The sequence below is a fragment of the Wyeomyia smithii genome, chromosome 2 (assembly GCF_029784165.1).
Source record: "Wyeomyia smithii strain HCP4-BCI-WySm-NY-G18 chromosome 2, ASM2978416v1, whole genome shotgun sequence".
In the NCBI taxonomy this organism is placed as follows: domain Eukaryota; kingdom Metazoa; phylum Arthropoda; class Insecta; order Diptera; family Culicidae; genus Wyeomyia; species Wyeomyia smithii.
Window position 1 is genome coordinate 119,451,079 of NC_073695.1, and position 18,708 is coordinate 119,469,786.

At 36.6% G+C, this 18,708-nt stretch overlaps 2 protein-coding genes across 9 annotated transcripts in view; both read left to right on the top strand.

The window, feature by feature from the left end:
• The window catches only part of LOC129722531 (CUGBP Elav-like family member 4), an 868,765-nt gene that overhangs the window by 78,480 nt on the left and 771,577 nt on the right, over nt 1-18,708 (top strand). The window contains exon 2 of one of the 8 annotated variants that reach the window (XM_055676019.1): nt 8,823-8,969. The exons of the other annotated variants lie outside the window; for them this stretch is intronic. The gene's annotated coding sequence lies outside the window, so the exon portion shown is untranslated. The remainder of the gene's footprint in view (nt 1-8,822; nt 8,970-18,708) is intronic. 8 annotated transcript variants of the gene reach the window in all.
• LOC129719849 (uncharacterized) lies at nt 17,230-18,552 on the top strand. The gene has a single exon (XM_055671257.1). The coding sequence runs from the start codon at nt 17,230-17,232 to the stop codon at nt 18,550-18,552; it is 1,323 nt and encodes a 440-aa protein (XP_055527232.1).

The following is an 18,708-nucleotide window of genomic DNA, read 5'->3' on the forward strand; positions in this document are numbered from 1 at the left end:
TAGAGCCTTGTTTCAAACACAGATTCCGATCAATCAGAACTTAAAACAAAGCCGATATATCATCCAATATAAATCTTTTCGGAATCAAGATGATATGGTCGGCGTGCGACCAGACCGAGCCAAGCGTCATTTTCTTTAAAATTGAGTTATTAGCACCAGTGGATGTGCAAACTGATAATCTATGTTCCATTAAAGAATTAAATCATTTGAACAGTTCATAGGCGTGTTATAATAAAAAATCTCTGTAGCACTTTGTGCAAAGAACGAAATTGCGTTCGACCAGAGTGAACCGTAAATACAAACATGGCATCTAAAGAAAGTGATTGTTTGTGATTTAAAAGCAAACTTTGCGATTTATTTTAACCAGTAACAGATTTCTCCGCTCCGGACAGCTCGTTAATACGACTGTCATCAGAATTAGATAAATAAACAGCCAGGTGGTTTTTGTAGAGCCGAACTTCGTTTTAATGGACACATCACTGTTTTTCAAAATCTTGTTGAGCCAGACCGAACCAAGTGCATTTTATTTTCATTTGATATTTTTCAAATAAAATAATTTTTTTTTCTTGTAACAAACGTCAGGACTGGGTTAATATACGTTAAATCAATAAAATTAGACAATACCCGCTTCAGAATACCAGCGTATTTTATGTTGATACTTTCACTTACCACTTGGTGCGCTTTGGCACCAGGAAATAAAGCAACAGAAATAAAGCTTTGCTTGTCTATCAGCTGTCTAATTTTTTATACAGATTGGACTGAGAGTTAAAGCAGCGTTGATATCTTTGTATTACGTTTGACTAGTGAGAAAAATTAGCTTGTTTAATAGTCAAATTGATATGTTGTAGTAAATACGTTTGACCAGACCGAACGGAAGACCATTTTTAAAAATTTTTGTTCGACCAGAGTGAACTGAGTGCATAGGTGTCAAAAATAAAAACCAAATATTTTATCAATTATTACTATTTTTCGTGTATTTATGATAACAGGACATTCATTAAGCCCTGTTCATTACGTGTTAGCATTGAATTAATGATAAGTTCAAACACGATTAATTTATGGGTGATCAAACTTCAAATGCTAATCACTCAAAACAATGTGTGTGGCGCTTGGCTCGGTCTGGTCGCACGCCGACCATATCTAGATGGCATCTTGATGCTGAAAATGGTGACTTACGACTTCTGGTTAATTATTATTGAATCCGTTTGAGGTATTTACATTTGATACTTTTCAACAAGCATAGTTACACCTTACTGTCTTCTGAAGAATTTTTTCCAACAAAAAATTTCTACAATATATGATATCGATCAAATCGATATGATTTAAGGAGTCAACTGGTCATCTCTGATGAATATGTTTTGAAAATGTAAAATATTTTATGTTCAACCCTAATCAGTACTTCCGGAATCGGGATGCTGTGCAGATAACTGAAATCGACTCCAGTCTAGACGCTATTTCGAAATCCATAGTTGCAACTTCTGGTTCCTGGAGAATCATCAAGTTCTATCCAATAAAGCGTCGTATACAAATTACGTAACGCTAAAAATCTAGACTTCAGACACCTCCCCTCTATGTCACAATAACTAACGCAGATTGAAGCCCCCCCCTTCATGCGTTACGTAATTTGCGCACGACACCTAAGGGTATTTCCGTTATCGGGATGGTGCACAAAGTCTGAAAATCGACCTTGAATGCTATTTTAAATACCTTAATGATAACTTTCGGTTTCTGAAAACACCTAACATGACTTTTTCCTGAAGCGGGATAGTACCCAGAGGGGATAAATCGCCGCAACGACTCAGATATTCTTTCATAATCTTAGTACCAGAGAGAATTGAAAAAGAATTATAATTGAAATTTAACGCTTCAGACCATGATCAATTCCAATCGAGTGTTTCCCTAACCTATTGCAAGACATACATAGATACATGTCTCATCCACAACCAATCAATAAAATCATGCGCTAATATCTAAAAGTTATAAAAGTCTAATTATATCTTATTTTGAGTAAAAAAGTCTCAGAAATCGAATGGTAGGTGTCTGATCTACGTAAAATGTCAGCAGATAAACCTATTTTAGTATTGTAACAAACTCTTATAATTTTGATATTTGGTCTTGAAACAAAATGGCGTCAAAAAAACATCAAAAATTACCGGTTTCTCAAAAATTCAAAATGGCGCCATTGTTGCCCCTTAAGTTGAAATATGTCCAAACTCGGGGAAATTTAGTTTTGCATCAAATTTCATCAAAAAATCATACATAGAAGTCAAGGCAAAAAAATTGTTGCAATGTGTTATACTTTATTTTATCACAATAGGCTTCTCTCTCGCTAGGTGATAGGCTGAATGATGGAAAGGCTGAGTGTTATGACGTCAGGTTGGCATTTTGATAGGGTATTTTGTTGTAATGCACTGTTGTATAGGAACCCGATCAGAAAGAAAAAACAAAAATGTAACAGAAGCTGTTAGTTTGTTATGGGAAAAACCTTACGGGCTGTGTTTTCAATTTGATCCCATTAGGTGTTAAAATAACAGAAATTATAACAGGAATGATTTTACTATTATCAAAAATATATCAAACTTTGTTAGTAACGTATCAGCTTTTTAACAAAATAAGATAGGATATAGAAAATATAATAACAACCATTGTTAGAAACAACAGGTTTTAATAAAAAAGGAAAATTTGATAGAGTTGTTTCAAAACAGCTTTACTTTAGGTGTTGCTATTATAACTCATTCAGATTTATTTTTGTTATCAAGATCATATGCGAAAATACAAAATTGTATCAAAATATGTTATTTGTATCTTACGTTGATAGAATTTTGTATTTTTTTAGTTATGCTCTTCTGTTAGGAAAACTATTATGAATCATGAGAAATTTTCCGAGGAATCAATATTTTTGTGTCCAAAAAATGTATTCCACGGGTAGCAAGCTCTTTTTTTAACTTTTATGGGGATAGGGTTTAACCGATTATTGACTTTTTATTCTAAACAACAATGAATACAGTCGCAATACTACGGATAAAAAATCGTCTTAAAACAAATAGTTTACTGCTTTTTAGTGTAGAGTCAAATAAATTTTATATGTTCCAAAAAATTCTTCCAAGAGAACTATTAACAGATTCCTGATCTCCTCTAGGTTTGAAATACAAATCAGCAGACGCAGTCTGTTTTTTTTTTAATTTTTTTTTAAGGGAGGGATTTGTTAGTAGCTTAAGTATTTATGATAAATATTAGTAAATAATGAGTATGTGTGTCCAATCACAAATGGTGACTTCTCAACACTGTTAGAAATTTGTAATTTTAATTATAAGGATTTGTTTGCTTTCGCAATTAGAACTTATCATTCGTAGGGATTCAAACCTACTTGTCAGAAAAGGGGAAGTAAACTTACAACTAATTTAATTGCTATCTTATTGGCTATAAAGAGAGCTTATCGTAGCAATTAAGGATTGCAACGATTTTTTGTCGAAAATTGTTAATAATTTTATTTGACATAGCTTCTAATGGTTCAACACCAGTAAGTCTATGTAATTCGAGTGTACCAAACCAAGGAGGACGCTTCAAAATCATTTTCAGAATTTTATTCTGAATCCTTTGGAGCGTTTTCTTCCTTGTTGAACAGCAACTTGACCAGATCGGTACAGCATAAAGCATTGCTGGTCTAAAAATTTGTTTGTAAATCAAAAGTTTGTTCTTTAAACAATGTTTAGAGTTCCTGTCAATGAGAGGATATAGACATCTCGTATATTTGATGCACTTGGCTTGTATACTTTCAATGTGCTCTTTGAAAATAAGTTTTTTACCGTAAATTAGTCCCAAGTACTTAACCTTGTCAGACCAACTTAAAATTACCCCATTCATCTTGACAACGTGATTATTGTTTGGCTTGAGGAAAGAAGCCCTAGGCTTATGCGGAAAAATTATCATTTGAGTTTTAGAAGCATTGGGAGAGATTTTCCACTTTTGCAAGTAGGAAGAAAAAATATCTAAACTTTTCTGCAATCGACTGCATATGACACGAAGACTTCTTCCTTTTACGGAAATGCTTGTGTCATCGCAGAACAATGGCTTTGTGCATCCTGGAGGCAAATCAGGAAGATCTGTAGTGAATATGTTGTACAGGACTGGGTCCAAGACAGAACCTTGAGGCACACCTGCTCTGACAGGAAATCTATCAGATTTTGAATTCTGATAGACAACCTGCAGAGTTCGATCAGTAAGATAATTTTTTAAAATTTTGATTAGGAAAATCGCAGTCTGTTGTCCGTTTTTACACAATTATACTTCTCCAAAACCCCTAGATAAAATATAGGTAGATTTTTTGATGAAAAATTGAACTACTTGAGTCAATTTTCAATACGTGCAAATATCCGAAATCGAAAGAAAAAAATTTACATAGCTAACGCTTTTATCTTAATTTTGCCATTGTTTCAGTGTTCTACAAACTTTGAACTAAGATTAATTGTCACATTTTTTTAGAAAAAAGTGTATCGCTATCTTTTAATTTGGAGGAGTTATGTCTGGTTTTGCAAGTTTGTGACACAATTTTCAAGAGCTACTTTTAGTTTCATTTTATTTGGATATTCATTCCCTTCAATTGTTTATATATGTCGTACTGGAATCGAAGGGGATTCATCGTAATTTTTAGGAGATTAAGTTGCAACTTGCAACTTTTCTGGAATTTGATCTTTTTTTAATCAACTTTTTTTTTTAAATCGGACAATAGGTGCCCGTAAATGAGTAAACCATGGACGTTTGGTGATTTGACAGGTGCTCGGAAATATAAGCGAAGTGTTAAAATGTGTAACTTTAAAAAATCCGAGTTGTTTAAACGTCTGGTTCAAGTCAGATTCGCGGATGCAATGTGGAGAGGATTGCATGGCTTCCGCAAGAAGCCGCATTCATTTGAGCAGCAAATGAAAGTTCAGCAGCAATCCTTTCCTGTTTTAGATCAGCAACCGCCTTCTCTTGCTCCGATCAGTCAGTCTAGGTTTTTTCTAGGAGAACGTGGTTCAGAAATTATTTTTCTGCAAGTTAAACTTTATTGCGTTCTACGAACACAGCATAAGTCCGCTTGTACAACAGCCATTTTTGTTGCATGTTGTAATATCATAATTTCACGATAAGCTGTTTTTGCTTCAAATCCAATTTTTCTCGACCTATTTTATTCTGTACATATTTCATAACATTTCCCTCCCGCACTCGCGAATCTGACTTAAACCAGACGTCAAACAACTCTGATTTTTTAAAGTTACACATTTCAACACTTCACATAAATTTCCGAGCACCTGTCAAATCACCGAACGTCCATGGCTTACTCATTTATGGGCACCGATTGTCCGATTTAAAAAAAAAGTTAATTAAAAAATTATCAAATTCCAGAAAAGTTGCAACTTAACTTCCGAAAAATTACTATGAATCCCCTTCGATTCCAGTACGACATATATACACAATTGGAGGGAATAAGTATCTGAATAAAATGAAACTAAAAGTGGCTGCCAATATTCGCCTTTCCGCAAGTTATGTTCTCTTGAAAATCGTGTCACAAAACTGAAAAACCAGACATAACTCCTCCAAATTAAGAGATAGCGATATACTTTCTTCTAAAAAAATGTGACAATTATTCTTAGTTCAAAGTTTGTAGAACACTGAAACAATGGCAAAATTAAGATAAAAACGTTATCACCTAAAACACATTTTAATTTTTTTAAATTTTTTATAAAACTGAGGAATTTTCTAGAAGACATCGAAAAGCTAAAACCATGCGTTTCGTCACAAACGCCAATGTCCTACATTTTTCATTTCGTCCCACTGTGCGCCGCCCCTGATATGGGGACACAGCCGCGTACGACCTTCTTCCCAGTCAGCATACGTCTATAGTTTTCACCGGGGATTGGTTACCCGATCTCCGCTAAGGTTACTCGTAACCCGGTCGGTACCTCGTTAAGGTTGGGAGAGGAGTTGCTGGACAGAGGTGAATGACCACATTAGGGACTCAAGTTACACGTGTCCAACCATTTGCCTACCACAAAATGGAATTATATATACTTATTTTACGATCTAGTGCCAAATGAATAGAAGATGTTCACCTTCTTCTGTCTTGGGCAGCCGTTTTCCAATCACTTCGTACATCAGCAGATCATGCATCTTATTTCACCGCGCATATCTACCGAGTGCGACGCCTGCCATGGAGTCGACGGCCTCTTCATGGATCTTTGCTGAAGATAGTTTTGACGGTTCTCTCGTCAGGCATTCTGGCTACATGTTCGACCCATTAAAGCCTGCAACGCTGTATTACCTTCACTATATCAGCATGTTTGTATATCTGGTACAACTTATGATTCATGCGCCTGAGCCACACTTCATCTTTCAATTTACTGCCAAGTATCGATCGCAGGACTTTACGTTCAAAAACTCCGAACACTCGTTGATCAGCTTTATTAGCTTTATTAAATGTTGACTTTGTTTTAGTAGAGTTAATGCTGGGTCCCAATCTCACTGCTTCCCTCTTCAAAGGCCTGGAGTGAGATTTCGTGATGATTGTACCATTCCTTAGCACGTTTGCTCTTCATACTGCACCTTCAAGGGCGATGTTGAAAAGTAATTTGGAGAGCGTATTCCCTTGTTTTAGTTTATTCAGCTATCATCCTTCCAGCATCAAACGACTCAGCCTAATTAATTTCTTCCGGAAACCGTGTTTCAGCATTGTCTGCCACAGCTCGTTTCTTTTTTGACTGATTTATACGCCTTCAAATAGATGATGAGTCTGCAAGTTATACTTCCAGAACTTATCGAGGATCTGTCGCATAATGGAAATTTGATCCGTCGTAGAATGCTCCAGTAAAAGACCAGCTTGGTGTTCGCCGACGAAGGATTCCGGTAACGGTGTCAATCTGAAGAACAGAATTCGGGAGAGTACTATGTATGCGGAGTTGAGCAACGTAATGTCTCGATAGTCGCTACAATATAGGCATTAGCCCTTTTTGTAGATTGGATATGTGAGGCCTTCCAACCAGTCGTTCAGCAGTTGTTTATCCTTCCAGATCCTCAGTGTGAACTAGTGGAGCGCATAGGACAGCTGCTCGTTTCCCGCTTTTAGAAGTTCGGCCGAGATACCATCCTTCCCAGCGGCCTTGTCGTTTTTTGATTACTTATCGCTTTTGTAACCTATTCATTCGTCAGTTCGTCACTCATAATCCTCATCATGTTCCTGTTTTGCTCATCTTGCTCCATCGTTGTAACCGACGGTTTATTCGTAAACAAGTTGCCGCCCAGCATAGGAAAATTCCTGCTTCTGACTCTGTTGAGAGTTCTACAGAAGCTCAACACGTCGCTTCTAGCAAAGTTGTCCTATGCACAGGCAAGATCCTGCTCGCGCTTCCGAAGAAGGACTTTATTTTCGCTAGCTCTTGCCTCTCTGTGTCTTTCTCTATTCTGATGCGTAGTCGCAGTGAGCATGCAGCTCCTGGCACGGTTCTTCTCGTCCGTCACTCTGTGGCACTCAGCATCAAATAAGCCGTTACTCTGTTTTCAACGCGTCGTATCTACTACCTCTTTCGCAGGCGTTTGAATGGCACCGTGACTACTACTCTGCAGCTCATTTATGTCTTCCACTCGTTCATCTTGCTGTTTTGCGATGCAATGATCCAGCTCTCTGGCGTATTCTTCTGCTGAGCTGTCAGCTTTCAACCGCTGTATGTTGAAACGCATCGTTTCAACTGTACGAGATTTCAGAACGTTTGACAACCGTTCGCGGATCTTGAAAACAACGAGATAATGGTCAGAGTTAGAGTTTGGTCCTCGAAAAGTCCTAACATCAGTAACATCCGAAAAGTGCCGTATTTCTGATTTATTTAAAACTTTTACAATATTTTGTTTTTGCCAAGATGTCTTAGAGATGATAGCAGTTATAAACGTTGTTTATAAAAAATATGACTGCACTTTAAAATTGTTCCTTCGGAAAGATCTAAGGTATTGAAAACGATTTGTAATGATGTCTTTAGAAATTGTTGTAGTTAATAATATAGTGGATCAGAATCAGAAAGTATGTACACCGAGAAAAAAAAAAATTGTGCTGAAAATAAATCAAAACAACACTAGTTGACAGAAGGGAAAAAATGCCATAGAGCTCGAACTAAAATAATATGCTTTTCGACCAACAAAATTTTCGATTTTATCAATCACTTGGATACAGGTCACAGGTTTGACCTGGAGCTCAAACTGAAAACCAATGACGGCTTATAACGGTTCCTGTGAGTTTCGGTCCCCTAACTAGGTCGCAGTGCGTATACTGCCGGTACCCGGATAACTGTCCCATAATGAAAAACATGTTGAGAAAACGGCGATTTAATATTATCCGTGAATTTTCGGATTTCCAGCAATTTCATCCAGAACCAATGACCATAACAGTTTCATAGCACCACATGTTTATTGTTGAGAACAAAAAACCATAGATGGAATTGGTTTTACGTTAAATAACTTAGAAAAAAGACAAAATGGGACAAAATATGCGGGTACATTTCAAAAGTACTCGCATGTTTTGTCCCATCACATATAAATTCAACCAGCAACCGGCAGTATCATTGACAACGTAGATTGTCCTACAAAAAAACAACATTAGTCTAGTTAACTAAATGACATACCTTCTATATGCCCAAAATAATCCGATATACACTGATCTGGAGCAAAATTATATGTTTGCAGTTTGTACCACTATGCAGTGGGACTGTAATGCGGGTACTTTCAATATGGGACAAAAACAACTCAGTATTTTTTCCATGTTTTTCCATACAAAAGTATCAATTTTAATTTTTTTCCAGAAAATATGATAACAATTAAGCCGATTCCTGAAGATAACTCAAAAGTGACCAAAATCAGTATGGGACAGTTATGCGGGTACCGGCCGTATAGTCTTCAAAGACTTTAATGAAATTTTCCCATAAGTAAAAGGAAAAGGACCGATCCTGGTGAGCATTTATTCTTATTATTTAGAATTAATTATTAATAATAATAGCCCCCAACGTTTTTTCAGGGACTTAAATGAGTTTTTTTGTTAACATAACGACAAACCCGGTGAGCAATTACTGTAGGGTGTCCCAAAAAATCGATATTGAAAAAGTCAAGGTGCTCAGCCCCATATTGAAAAATAATGTTTTTTAGGATTTTGGTAGAACATTTCGACTTTCTAAAAAATTGTTTTCAGGTTGCCCAAACGTGATTTATGAAAAAATGGCTTTTTTAAACTACAAACCCTCCCTTTTGAACGTTTTACAATTGTGTTCGATTCCTAAATTTTTCCATATATATTTTTTTATTTTTGAGCGACCCCACAAAAATCAGAAAAAACATATGGAAAAATGTAGGAATCGAACAGATTAGACAAAATTTCAACAGAGAGGTTTTGTAGCTTGAAAAAGTCAATTTTTCATAATCACGTTCGGGCAACCTGAGAACGATTTTTTAGAAATTCGAAATGTTTTACAAAAATGCTATAAATAACATTATCTTCAAATTCAGGGCTGAGCAATTTAACTTTTTCAACATCGATTTTTTTTTGGGACAGCCAAAATGAGCTATAACTTTTTATTACTAGTTGAAGCTTTAGGGTATCCTTTTGTTCGTTAATATGTAAAATTTAATTCTAGTGAAAAAATAAACAAAAAAGTCATGAGTATTTGAGAGTTTTGAATAAATATTAAACTGTACATCTAAAAATGATAACATGTAATTCATAAAATTTAAACATTTCAAAACTTTTTGATGAGTAATTTGCCGAAGATGGCACTGTGAGTTAGAAATTAAAAATGTATTTTTTGTACGATGAATTAACAATTTCATACCTGATTGTCATAAAACTTTTTTGGGGTGTTTCTTTTGAGTAGCAGTTTGCTGCGATATAGTATATTCATTTGATTTAACAGTTTTTATGTTCAAATTGATAACTATTTCTCTACAATTCCTTGTAGATTTTTCTTTTGCTGGAAAAAACGAAAGAGTTAAAGCTTGGTCATAAATTGGCCTGCCCTCTGATAGACTAATTGACTTTTCTGTAGATAAAAATTGTTCGACCTCAGACTTTAATTGGAATTCAATAGATAAGTATTACGAATTACTGTGAATAATGATAGATTTTATTAAGAAGTAAAAGAAGACTTTTAGTCTAACTTTCTGATGGATGTGTGGGGAGTACCTAATTTATCAACTGATTTAAAAAAAAATTTCGAGTTTTGCCACATTGAAGAGTTTATTTTTAGAAACATTTTAATCTTTGCCAGAAAAAATTGTAAACATGACAATGTATATATAATGAAGTTGTAGGCATGGAAAACATGATTACTTTCTGTGGCATATATTTTTTGGAATGTTAAATATTTACTCTTACTTCTCCCTTATATGTAGTCATACCTCGAAAAAAAAAAATAGTAAGTTGACCTTTTTTAAATGCATAAAGCATAATAAGGTACTCTATGTGCACTGAATGATTTATTAGCGCTATTCGATCATATCTAAAGTTACTTTCAGTTTCACCGTGACGGCTAGGCTTCACTGCATTCACGGCTTCTTACGTGTGCCACTGTTTTTGGGTGCCGCTTTCCATTGCCAATCATCTGATTGCAAATGCACTTTACTAAGTATGTTTCATTCGGGTCAAGGATGAAACAGAAAAAAAAATGGTGGCTGGTTACTTTCCAGTAAGCTTTCCCTCTAGGCTCGTAACGGTCAATCTGCGTCCTTCGTCTGGCGGTCACAGCTTACGTGATTTCTTCGCTCTACCACTGGGCTCAGTCGATTAAAGAAATGTGGTTCGTGAAGGTCTAAGGTTCAATTCGGACACCAGCCTAACTCGGCTGGAGTCGTGAATTTTTTTTTGTTCGTGTCGGTAGAGTGAGCGAACAAATGACGTGTTGCGTGCTCAAAGTTGTCGCTTTCTCGGACACGAGATGCCATAAGAATCACTAAACCATATTTGTATAGGGGAAAGTAGGTAAAGGCGGACACCCTAAGGTTTAACCTTAATAATTACTCAGATATTGCTATTTAGATTTACAAATTTACAAATTTAAGATCATTTGTTGTCATAATTATTTTTGGTATTGGTGAACTTTCTCCAAGTTTTCTGTGTTTTGGGTCTTCGAAATCATAAATACAAATTGCGGTTTTTCGACATGGTTGGGAAAGACACCCCAGGTGTCGGTGGGTATAAGATGTAGCAAGATGTAGTGCGTTACGTATTCTTTTGATTTATGAATTAAGTGATAACCATACACTACTCTACGGCATTAAAGTCGATATATATTACGTGAACAGTTTGGGAAGGTGGGTTAAGATGAAGGCAAAAATTCACGACCTATATGGCCTGTTCCAAGTGATTATTATCTGCTGGTTTTTCTCGCGGGTGTACTTTGTAAACATCTGTAGTACACAACCGATATTACATGTGAATATTCTTGGAAAATCCGTGTGTCTATCTTTCCCTACCTTAGTGTGTTCGTCTTGCCCGATCTGGCTGTAAATTTTTCAAACGATCGTAGCTCTCTATCGGAACATCAAAAATCGGCTGGATTTTTCTAGAAAACCGAGGAAAGACTAATTAAACACTTTACTGTCGAAAACAAATATAAACACTTAAGTTTCACATTTTTCACTATTTTCCGTGGAATGAAAATTACATCAAATAGCGCGTTGACGTAAATATTCTTTGTTTTACTTACAAATTGGACAGTTTGCTTGCTGAAAACCGACAATGAATCTCAAAAGTATTAATACACTACAAAGAAGGCATTCGCCTCACTCGTTTGTGAAATATTGAAAGTGTCCATCTTACCCACAGTGTCCGTCTTTACCTACTTTCCCCTAATATAATGACCGAGCCCGAAATTTACATGCAATTCATAACAACAGTCACTCGTCTTATCCTTGACTAATCTTCCAGGATATAATTGTTCTTTCGAATGCATGTACAGTATCATCAATTGCTCTTGTATTAAAATACGACAGAGTGGAGAAAGGTCAGAGAAAACGCCCAATCGTAAAACGAGATCAATGTAATAACTGTGCAGAAATAAGTCAGCACTTACAACCACATGAACGTCACGGAGCGCAATTTGTTCACCATAAATCATGTATGTGTATATTATATATCCGTAAAGGAAGTCAGAAACAGACCATAAATTGTTGATTATATTTATGGCTTTTCAACCATTAAAACGAATCCTAATTGTTTGATAATTATCTGTGAAGTTTAAAATTCATCTATATTCTTTTCCCATTATCTCGTCTTTACAAAGTATTTTTTGTGAGTCTTTGCCAAAAATGCGAAAACGTTATGCAAACAGTGGCTAGAATAAAGCAGGCATAAATGTTTAAGCCTCAAAAGCAAGGAAGTCATAACCATCAGTAAGCAAACTCTTATGGCTATTCCAGCGTTGGAATCGTGCCTGGTGAATTCACATCCCAAATCCATACAAACCTATCCTACACATAAAAACGGTGGAAACCCAGTCATCCAAGAAATCCGTGCGATAAAAAGTCTTATTAAAGCATTTAATTTCCTTCTGAAGTGATATATGTTGCAACATTATTTCCTAATATACATAAATTTTGTGGTACGAAGCGTACCGAAACTGAGAGGAGGATTTTTCCAAACACTATGAAAGCCGATGCTTCTGTAGAACTCATGGAAGATTGGTGGCTACGCTACGAGATGGCATCTGTGGTGTCGCATCTATTCTTGGCTGGATCAGACAAAAAAGAAAAAAAAACGAAAAGTCAAAATTCACCATGCGAAAAGCCTCGTGCAATTGCGTTCGTGTGGTCCAGCAAACAAGACAGGGAAGGGAATAAAGGAAACCCGATGGTGAGCTAATCAGTAGAATATATTACCGTTGAAGATGAAGGGCATCCCGGAGAGCTGACAGGAAGCGAATGAGAATCGCAAATGAACAGGAGGGCATGAATATGAAAGAGAAAGAAACAGCGAACTCGGTTTGGCCTACTTGAAGGTGTATTTTTAATGATATTCATAAAAGATTTTAATGAAATTTGAATAGGAAGAAATTTAAATTAGATATTAATTTTATACTACAAAACCAAGGCATGAGTAGTATGATAAAATGGGTTCTTTTTGAATTTAAGAACGAAGATTCTTTTGAGTGGATTCACAAGTGGGAGCACGAGAAGTTAAGATAATTTTGGAACATATTCGAATAATATAGCTCATTATAACAATTCAAATGACCGTTTAGTGAACATCAGAGAGTTAGATTTCATATGGAACTATCGTTTCTGCTTTAAACAAGATTATGAATGCATTCTCGAATTTATAATGCATACAACAAATGACTTTGCAGATGACTTCGGCTTTTAAACCTATCCCAACTATATGGATACGTTTTGGGGCCACATATAGTAAGCGGAAACTGTGAAGCGGTAGTGTCTGTTCTTTGACTACACTACATAAAGCACTACAAAATGAATCAGAATCTTGACAGCAGAAAGAGGACGACAACTCAATGGGACGAAACGCGGTCGGTGGCTTTTATACTGGTGACGGCAATAATGGTGTTCCTGAGGTGCATGGTCCAAAAACTAAAATCTAGAACCCTAGCTATTCGTTTGGTCACAGGCATAGGCATAACTGAGAGTAGGGAGCAAATAGAGGGCAGCCGTGCGAAGGCGTCCGACAAGCGAAGCAAAAATTTATTCTCCAACATTTTGTACATTATCTCACCCCAGTTGGAGAAAATAATGGCTCCGATGACGACGACAAGGACAATGACAGTGACGATGATGGAGGTGATCCCATCCTTTTTGCGATTCTGGAGAACCGTGTCACTTGTACTTTTCCACCTCTATCAGGCACAGTAGGCATAGGCTGTTTTATGGTAGTAGGTATTGGGATTTTCTATCAGTTCATATAATCTTTCCTTGTTCTTTGTGTGGGATCGAATACACAGCTTGAATTGAATGAAGCAAATCCATTTCTTGAATTTATATTGAACCAAATTAAAAATACTTTCACGACGAAATTGCGTTTGATGACGAGAGTTTGAGCCAGTAGTGGTTCAAATACGATTCTGTAACACCCAACTATTATTTGTATCGGTAGATGAAAATAAATTTTTGTAAGTAGGAAATACCACTCACTTAAAAAGTAAAAAGTCAAAGCTAAGATTGTATATTCAATTTTCAAAACTTGTTCGTTACTTTTTAAATGAAATCAGGGAGCGCATGAGAATGATGAGGTCAGCGCTAGGATCCTATGTAATAGTTTCTTTTAATAGAGATGATTAGTAATCGACCATTTAGTGTCCAGAAAGTGCTCTTCTAATTGCTATGCTGGTATATGACATATCAAACAATGTAAAATATGGCATAACGTTAGTAACCAGGGACCAACTAAAAGGTTCAGTAATGCCTACTAGAAAATTAATACAAATTGTCTGACTTTGACATAATGGTGAGAAATTTTCATCAGCAATATACGTAAATCCATTGAGTAAATCCAAATATTAAATAATCTATGGCATTTTGTTTTATGATATGTAAAACTTTTTGTAGAAATCACATTAATTTAAATTCATGAGTATTTGAATGCCTGATCAATAAAAATGATTTTTCTGAAGGTTATTTACTAGCACGAAAATTTATGCTAACTACTCTGTCCACGAATCAGATATCCACAACCTACACATCTACAATAGTACGTGAATAACAAATAACTTATGAGAAAGGATTTCTGCGACATTTCCAACATAAGCCCGCATGCCGACCACATCGAAACAACCGACAATAGAAAACGTTGAGTGTTCGATTTTCGTCCCGGAAGTGAAGGGCAAGTAGCAGTAGGGATACACGTAAGGAGAACGGAATGTTAAAGATTTTATGTTGTGTACATCCCAGCCTCCAGTAAAAAAGGCATTAAAATTTAACCTGTCGATAAAACTCTTATCCCGCAAAGGGCTTTCAGTCCCTGGGCTAAGGTGATCAATCCGGTGTAGGTGAACTTTTCGACCTTAATCGGCTCGACTCTGCTTCATGAGCACTGCTGCGAAGATGTGCCCCATGTGTAGAAGCGAAGAAGAACCCTATCTGAAGGTATTTGTCGCTTATTTATGCTAGCGAGTTAAGATACTTTTTACGACATGTCGAATGTTTTGATCATTCCTAATATGAATTCTATGCTTTTCATTTACCGTTCTATTAGGAGCAGGTTTCTGCTCCTAGAGGAATAAAAATTTGTATCTCGGACCCTGTAGAAGAAAATGGTACCAATATATAGCTAACAGCGCTGATACAAAGATGGAAAATATTTCACAAAACTGATAAGAGAAGAAAGCCTAAAAGCAATAGCTGTATTATTAACACAAAGGGATTGATATCTGGCAACAAAAGTTAGAATAGCAAAGAAGACTATAACTAACTACGCTGAAAGGGAACAAAATCAAAGGAATGGCTACATATGTATTGAAAACATTGTACCCTTTCGGGATTTCAATATATGTTTTGGGCAGTCGATATTAGTTGTGCAACCCAACTGGGGACCATGTCAGATTTTGTTGATTTTTTTTAACAGATTTCTATAGAACACGCACTGGCGCAACCACGGCGCTAGTAAATATCTTTGTCACAATTACATCCTATCATTCTTGAGTTAGGTGAGAATACTTAATTATTCTCTCTGGCTGGCTGTCTGAAGAAGTCTCCTAAAATGATTATTTGGTTCCCAAGTTCTGTAATAATATAATTACTAAAAATACTAATTCGAATGTAAATCACAATGCAAAGGAGTTCGCTAACCTGTATAGGCATACGTTGAGATATGATGTGTTTTTTTCTTTGAACTCTAACGATTAATAAGAAACAATATGGATAGCCAGTATAATTGTAAATGAAAAGAAATTCATATCATTCTTCGAACCGTCCTTTGTAACTAACTCTCCCGAACACCAATTTCGTAATCCATTTGACGGAACATCTTGATTGGGTCCGTTGCCATTGATGAGATTATCTAATGGCACACTGGGCATAGCAGTTATTGCTTCATTCGAGTATCGGTTATAGAAGATTCAGATAGTGTTATACTTCCGAAACAGGCGTACGAACACAGTGTCAGTAAATTCGCTTTCGTGAAAGGAAATGGAAATTTATGATAATGACTTTCGGGGGGAGCCTTCTACGGGTTGGAGGAAGCTCATAATCCGCAAGCAACAACCGTAATTCGATATTGCAGTTGATGCTCGTGATATATCTACGAAATCTATTGGAACTCTACACACAGAGGTTCGAGCCTGGGAAATTATTGCGTTCTTCCAATTCGCACAAACATTGTGCAAAAGATCAAAGCAATGTTTACTCAGTGCACACAGTAAAGTAGCTCGAAGCAGATTTGGGAGTTTTTCCAAATTTTCACCGTTACACCATGTAAGACATGTAAGACGATATTGTTATTGATAAACATTTTGTTATTTCACTGATTTTTAAACAAAACGCGAATTTTATGTTTATTCAAAAGATGTGTCATAGCTGAGACACATGCGTTATCCAGATCCACACAATCGATTCAGATTATTTTTGTTTTGACGTGGGACTACGAGAAAAAAAATGCGGAAGTCAATGAGCAAACAAAATGGTTTCGTCTGCGAACTCTGTAACATTTGTAGCTGAATATACCTAAATTTACAGTGTTTAGTCCCATGTCACTATTTTATACAACCTCTAGGGCTGTATACCTCGAAGTATTCTTTGAAAATAAATGTTCTGTGGTGTTCGATTTTACAAGAAAAATGATATTTCTAACTGATCCCTTTAAAATCAAAAATCACATTTCTTACAAAAAATATGTTTAATGTTGTCAATGTATCTGATGTTTTTCACCGACATTGATTTCAACTTCATTACAAAATGGAAAACTAAAAAAAAACTCAATCACTATCACCCTAAGGCAAGGGTCATGAAATACTCATATTAGGGTCCATTCAAATATTAAGTAACGATAAAATTCTTCCGCTTTTAGGACTGCTGTGATTGGTAATATAAAAATTTACTACCAGAACGTGAGGGGATTACGAACAAAAATAGATGATCTGTTCCTGGCGACGCTTGACTCGGAACACGATGTTATTGTTTTGTCCGAGACATGGCTGAACAGTGAAATAAACTCAGTGCAGCTATTTGGAACACAATTTAATGTACTGCACTGATCGTGATGCAGCTAGATCTGGAAAAATGCGAGGTGGTGGTGTCCTTATTGCTGTATCAAACCGATTTGCATCCAGGCGCAATTTGTGTACTCATGACGAACTTGAACAGCTTTGGGTGAATATTAACTGTCGGGGCAGCAGCATTTGCATTGGCGTCATATATCTTTCTCCCGATTACTCCAATGATTCTTTTACCGTGCAAAAACATATAGACTCCGCACTTGAAATTTCGTGCTCGCTCCAGCCGCATGCAACTCATTTGCTCTTTGGAGACTATAATCAGCCTGGTATTACCTGGACACGTACAAGCTCGGGCTATGCTATTCCAAACATTTCCGAGTCAACGTTTTCTGGAACTGCTTCTGCTCTTCTGGATGGTATGTCGCTGCTGAATATGTTACAGATGTGCACTGTCACTAACGATAGGATTCGAACGTTAGATCTCTTATTCGTCAATGAGGAATCGGCACCGGATTGCACTGTCGTTGAAGCTTGTGAGCCTCTACTAGAAATGGATTCGCATCACCCTCCTCTATTGGTCACTCAAGCATTTCCGCAACCAGTTGATTTTGATGATACGCCCGAAGATAGGGAATTTAATTTTGTCAAAGCAGATTTTATTGCACTAATGGATTCGTTACAAGAAATCAACTGGGAAACGGCACTAAATCATGCTATGGATGTTAATCTTGCTGTAGAAAGACTCTCAACTATTTTACTTCAGCTGTTCAGTCTTCACGTTCCAGCTCCTCGTCCCAGACCGAAACCACCCTGGTCTAATCAGCGGTTGAAAAAACTAAAACGTTTGAGAGCAAAAGCACTTCGCAGATACACACATCAACGGAATCCCTTAACAAAGCGAGACTTCACCCAGGCCAGTAATAACTACAGAGCATATAACCGTATCCTTTATTCACAGCATATCCTACGTGTACAGTCAAACCTCAGAAGAAACCCCAAAGGTTTCTGGGCTTTTGTGAATGAAAAACGTAAGGAAAGCGGACTCCCTTCGCAAATGGTTTTAGAAGGAGAAATTGCAAACACTCGCGATGGCATCTGCAACCTGTTTGCCAAGCACTTCTCTAGTGCATTCAACGCATCCCCTGCTAGCGCTGTACAGGTAGAAAATGCTCTTCAAAACGTTCCAAACAATGTAATGAATCTAGGCAATGTTCGATTCATCGACGATGATATCATGCTTGCAATAAAGAAATTAAAGTCATCTATGATACCTGGTCCAGACGGAATTCCTGCCAGTGTATTTAAAAAATGTGCTACTGCCCTTTGTGCTCCATTAAAATTAATATTTAACCAGTCGCTGGCGCAAGGAGTATTTCCAGAGCGCTGAAAAAAATCAACAATGTTCCCAGTTTTCAAAAAAGGGGATAAACAAAATACAGCTAACTATCGCGGGATAACTTCATTATGCGCTGGGTCCAAACTTTTTGAAGTATTAGTAGGAGGCGTCCTGCTTCGCGAAAGCAAAGCGTACATCTCGGTAGAC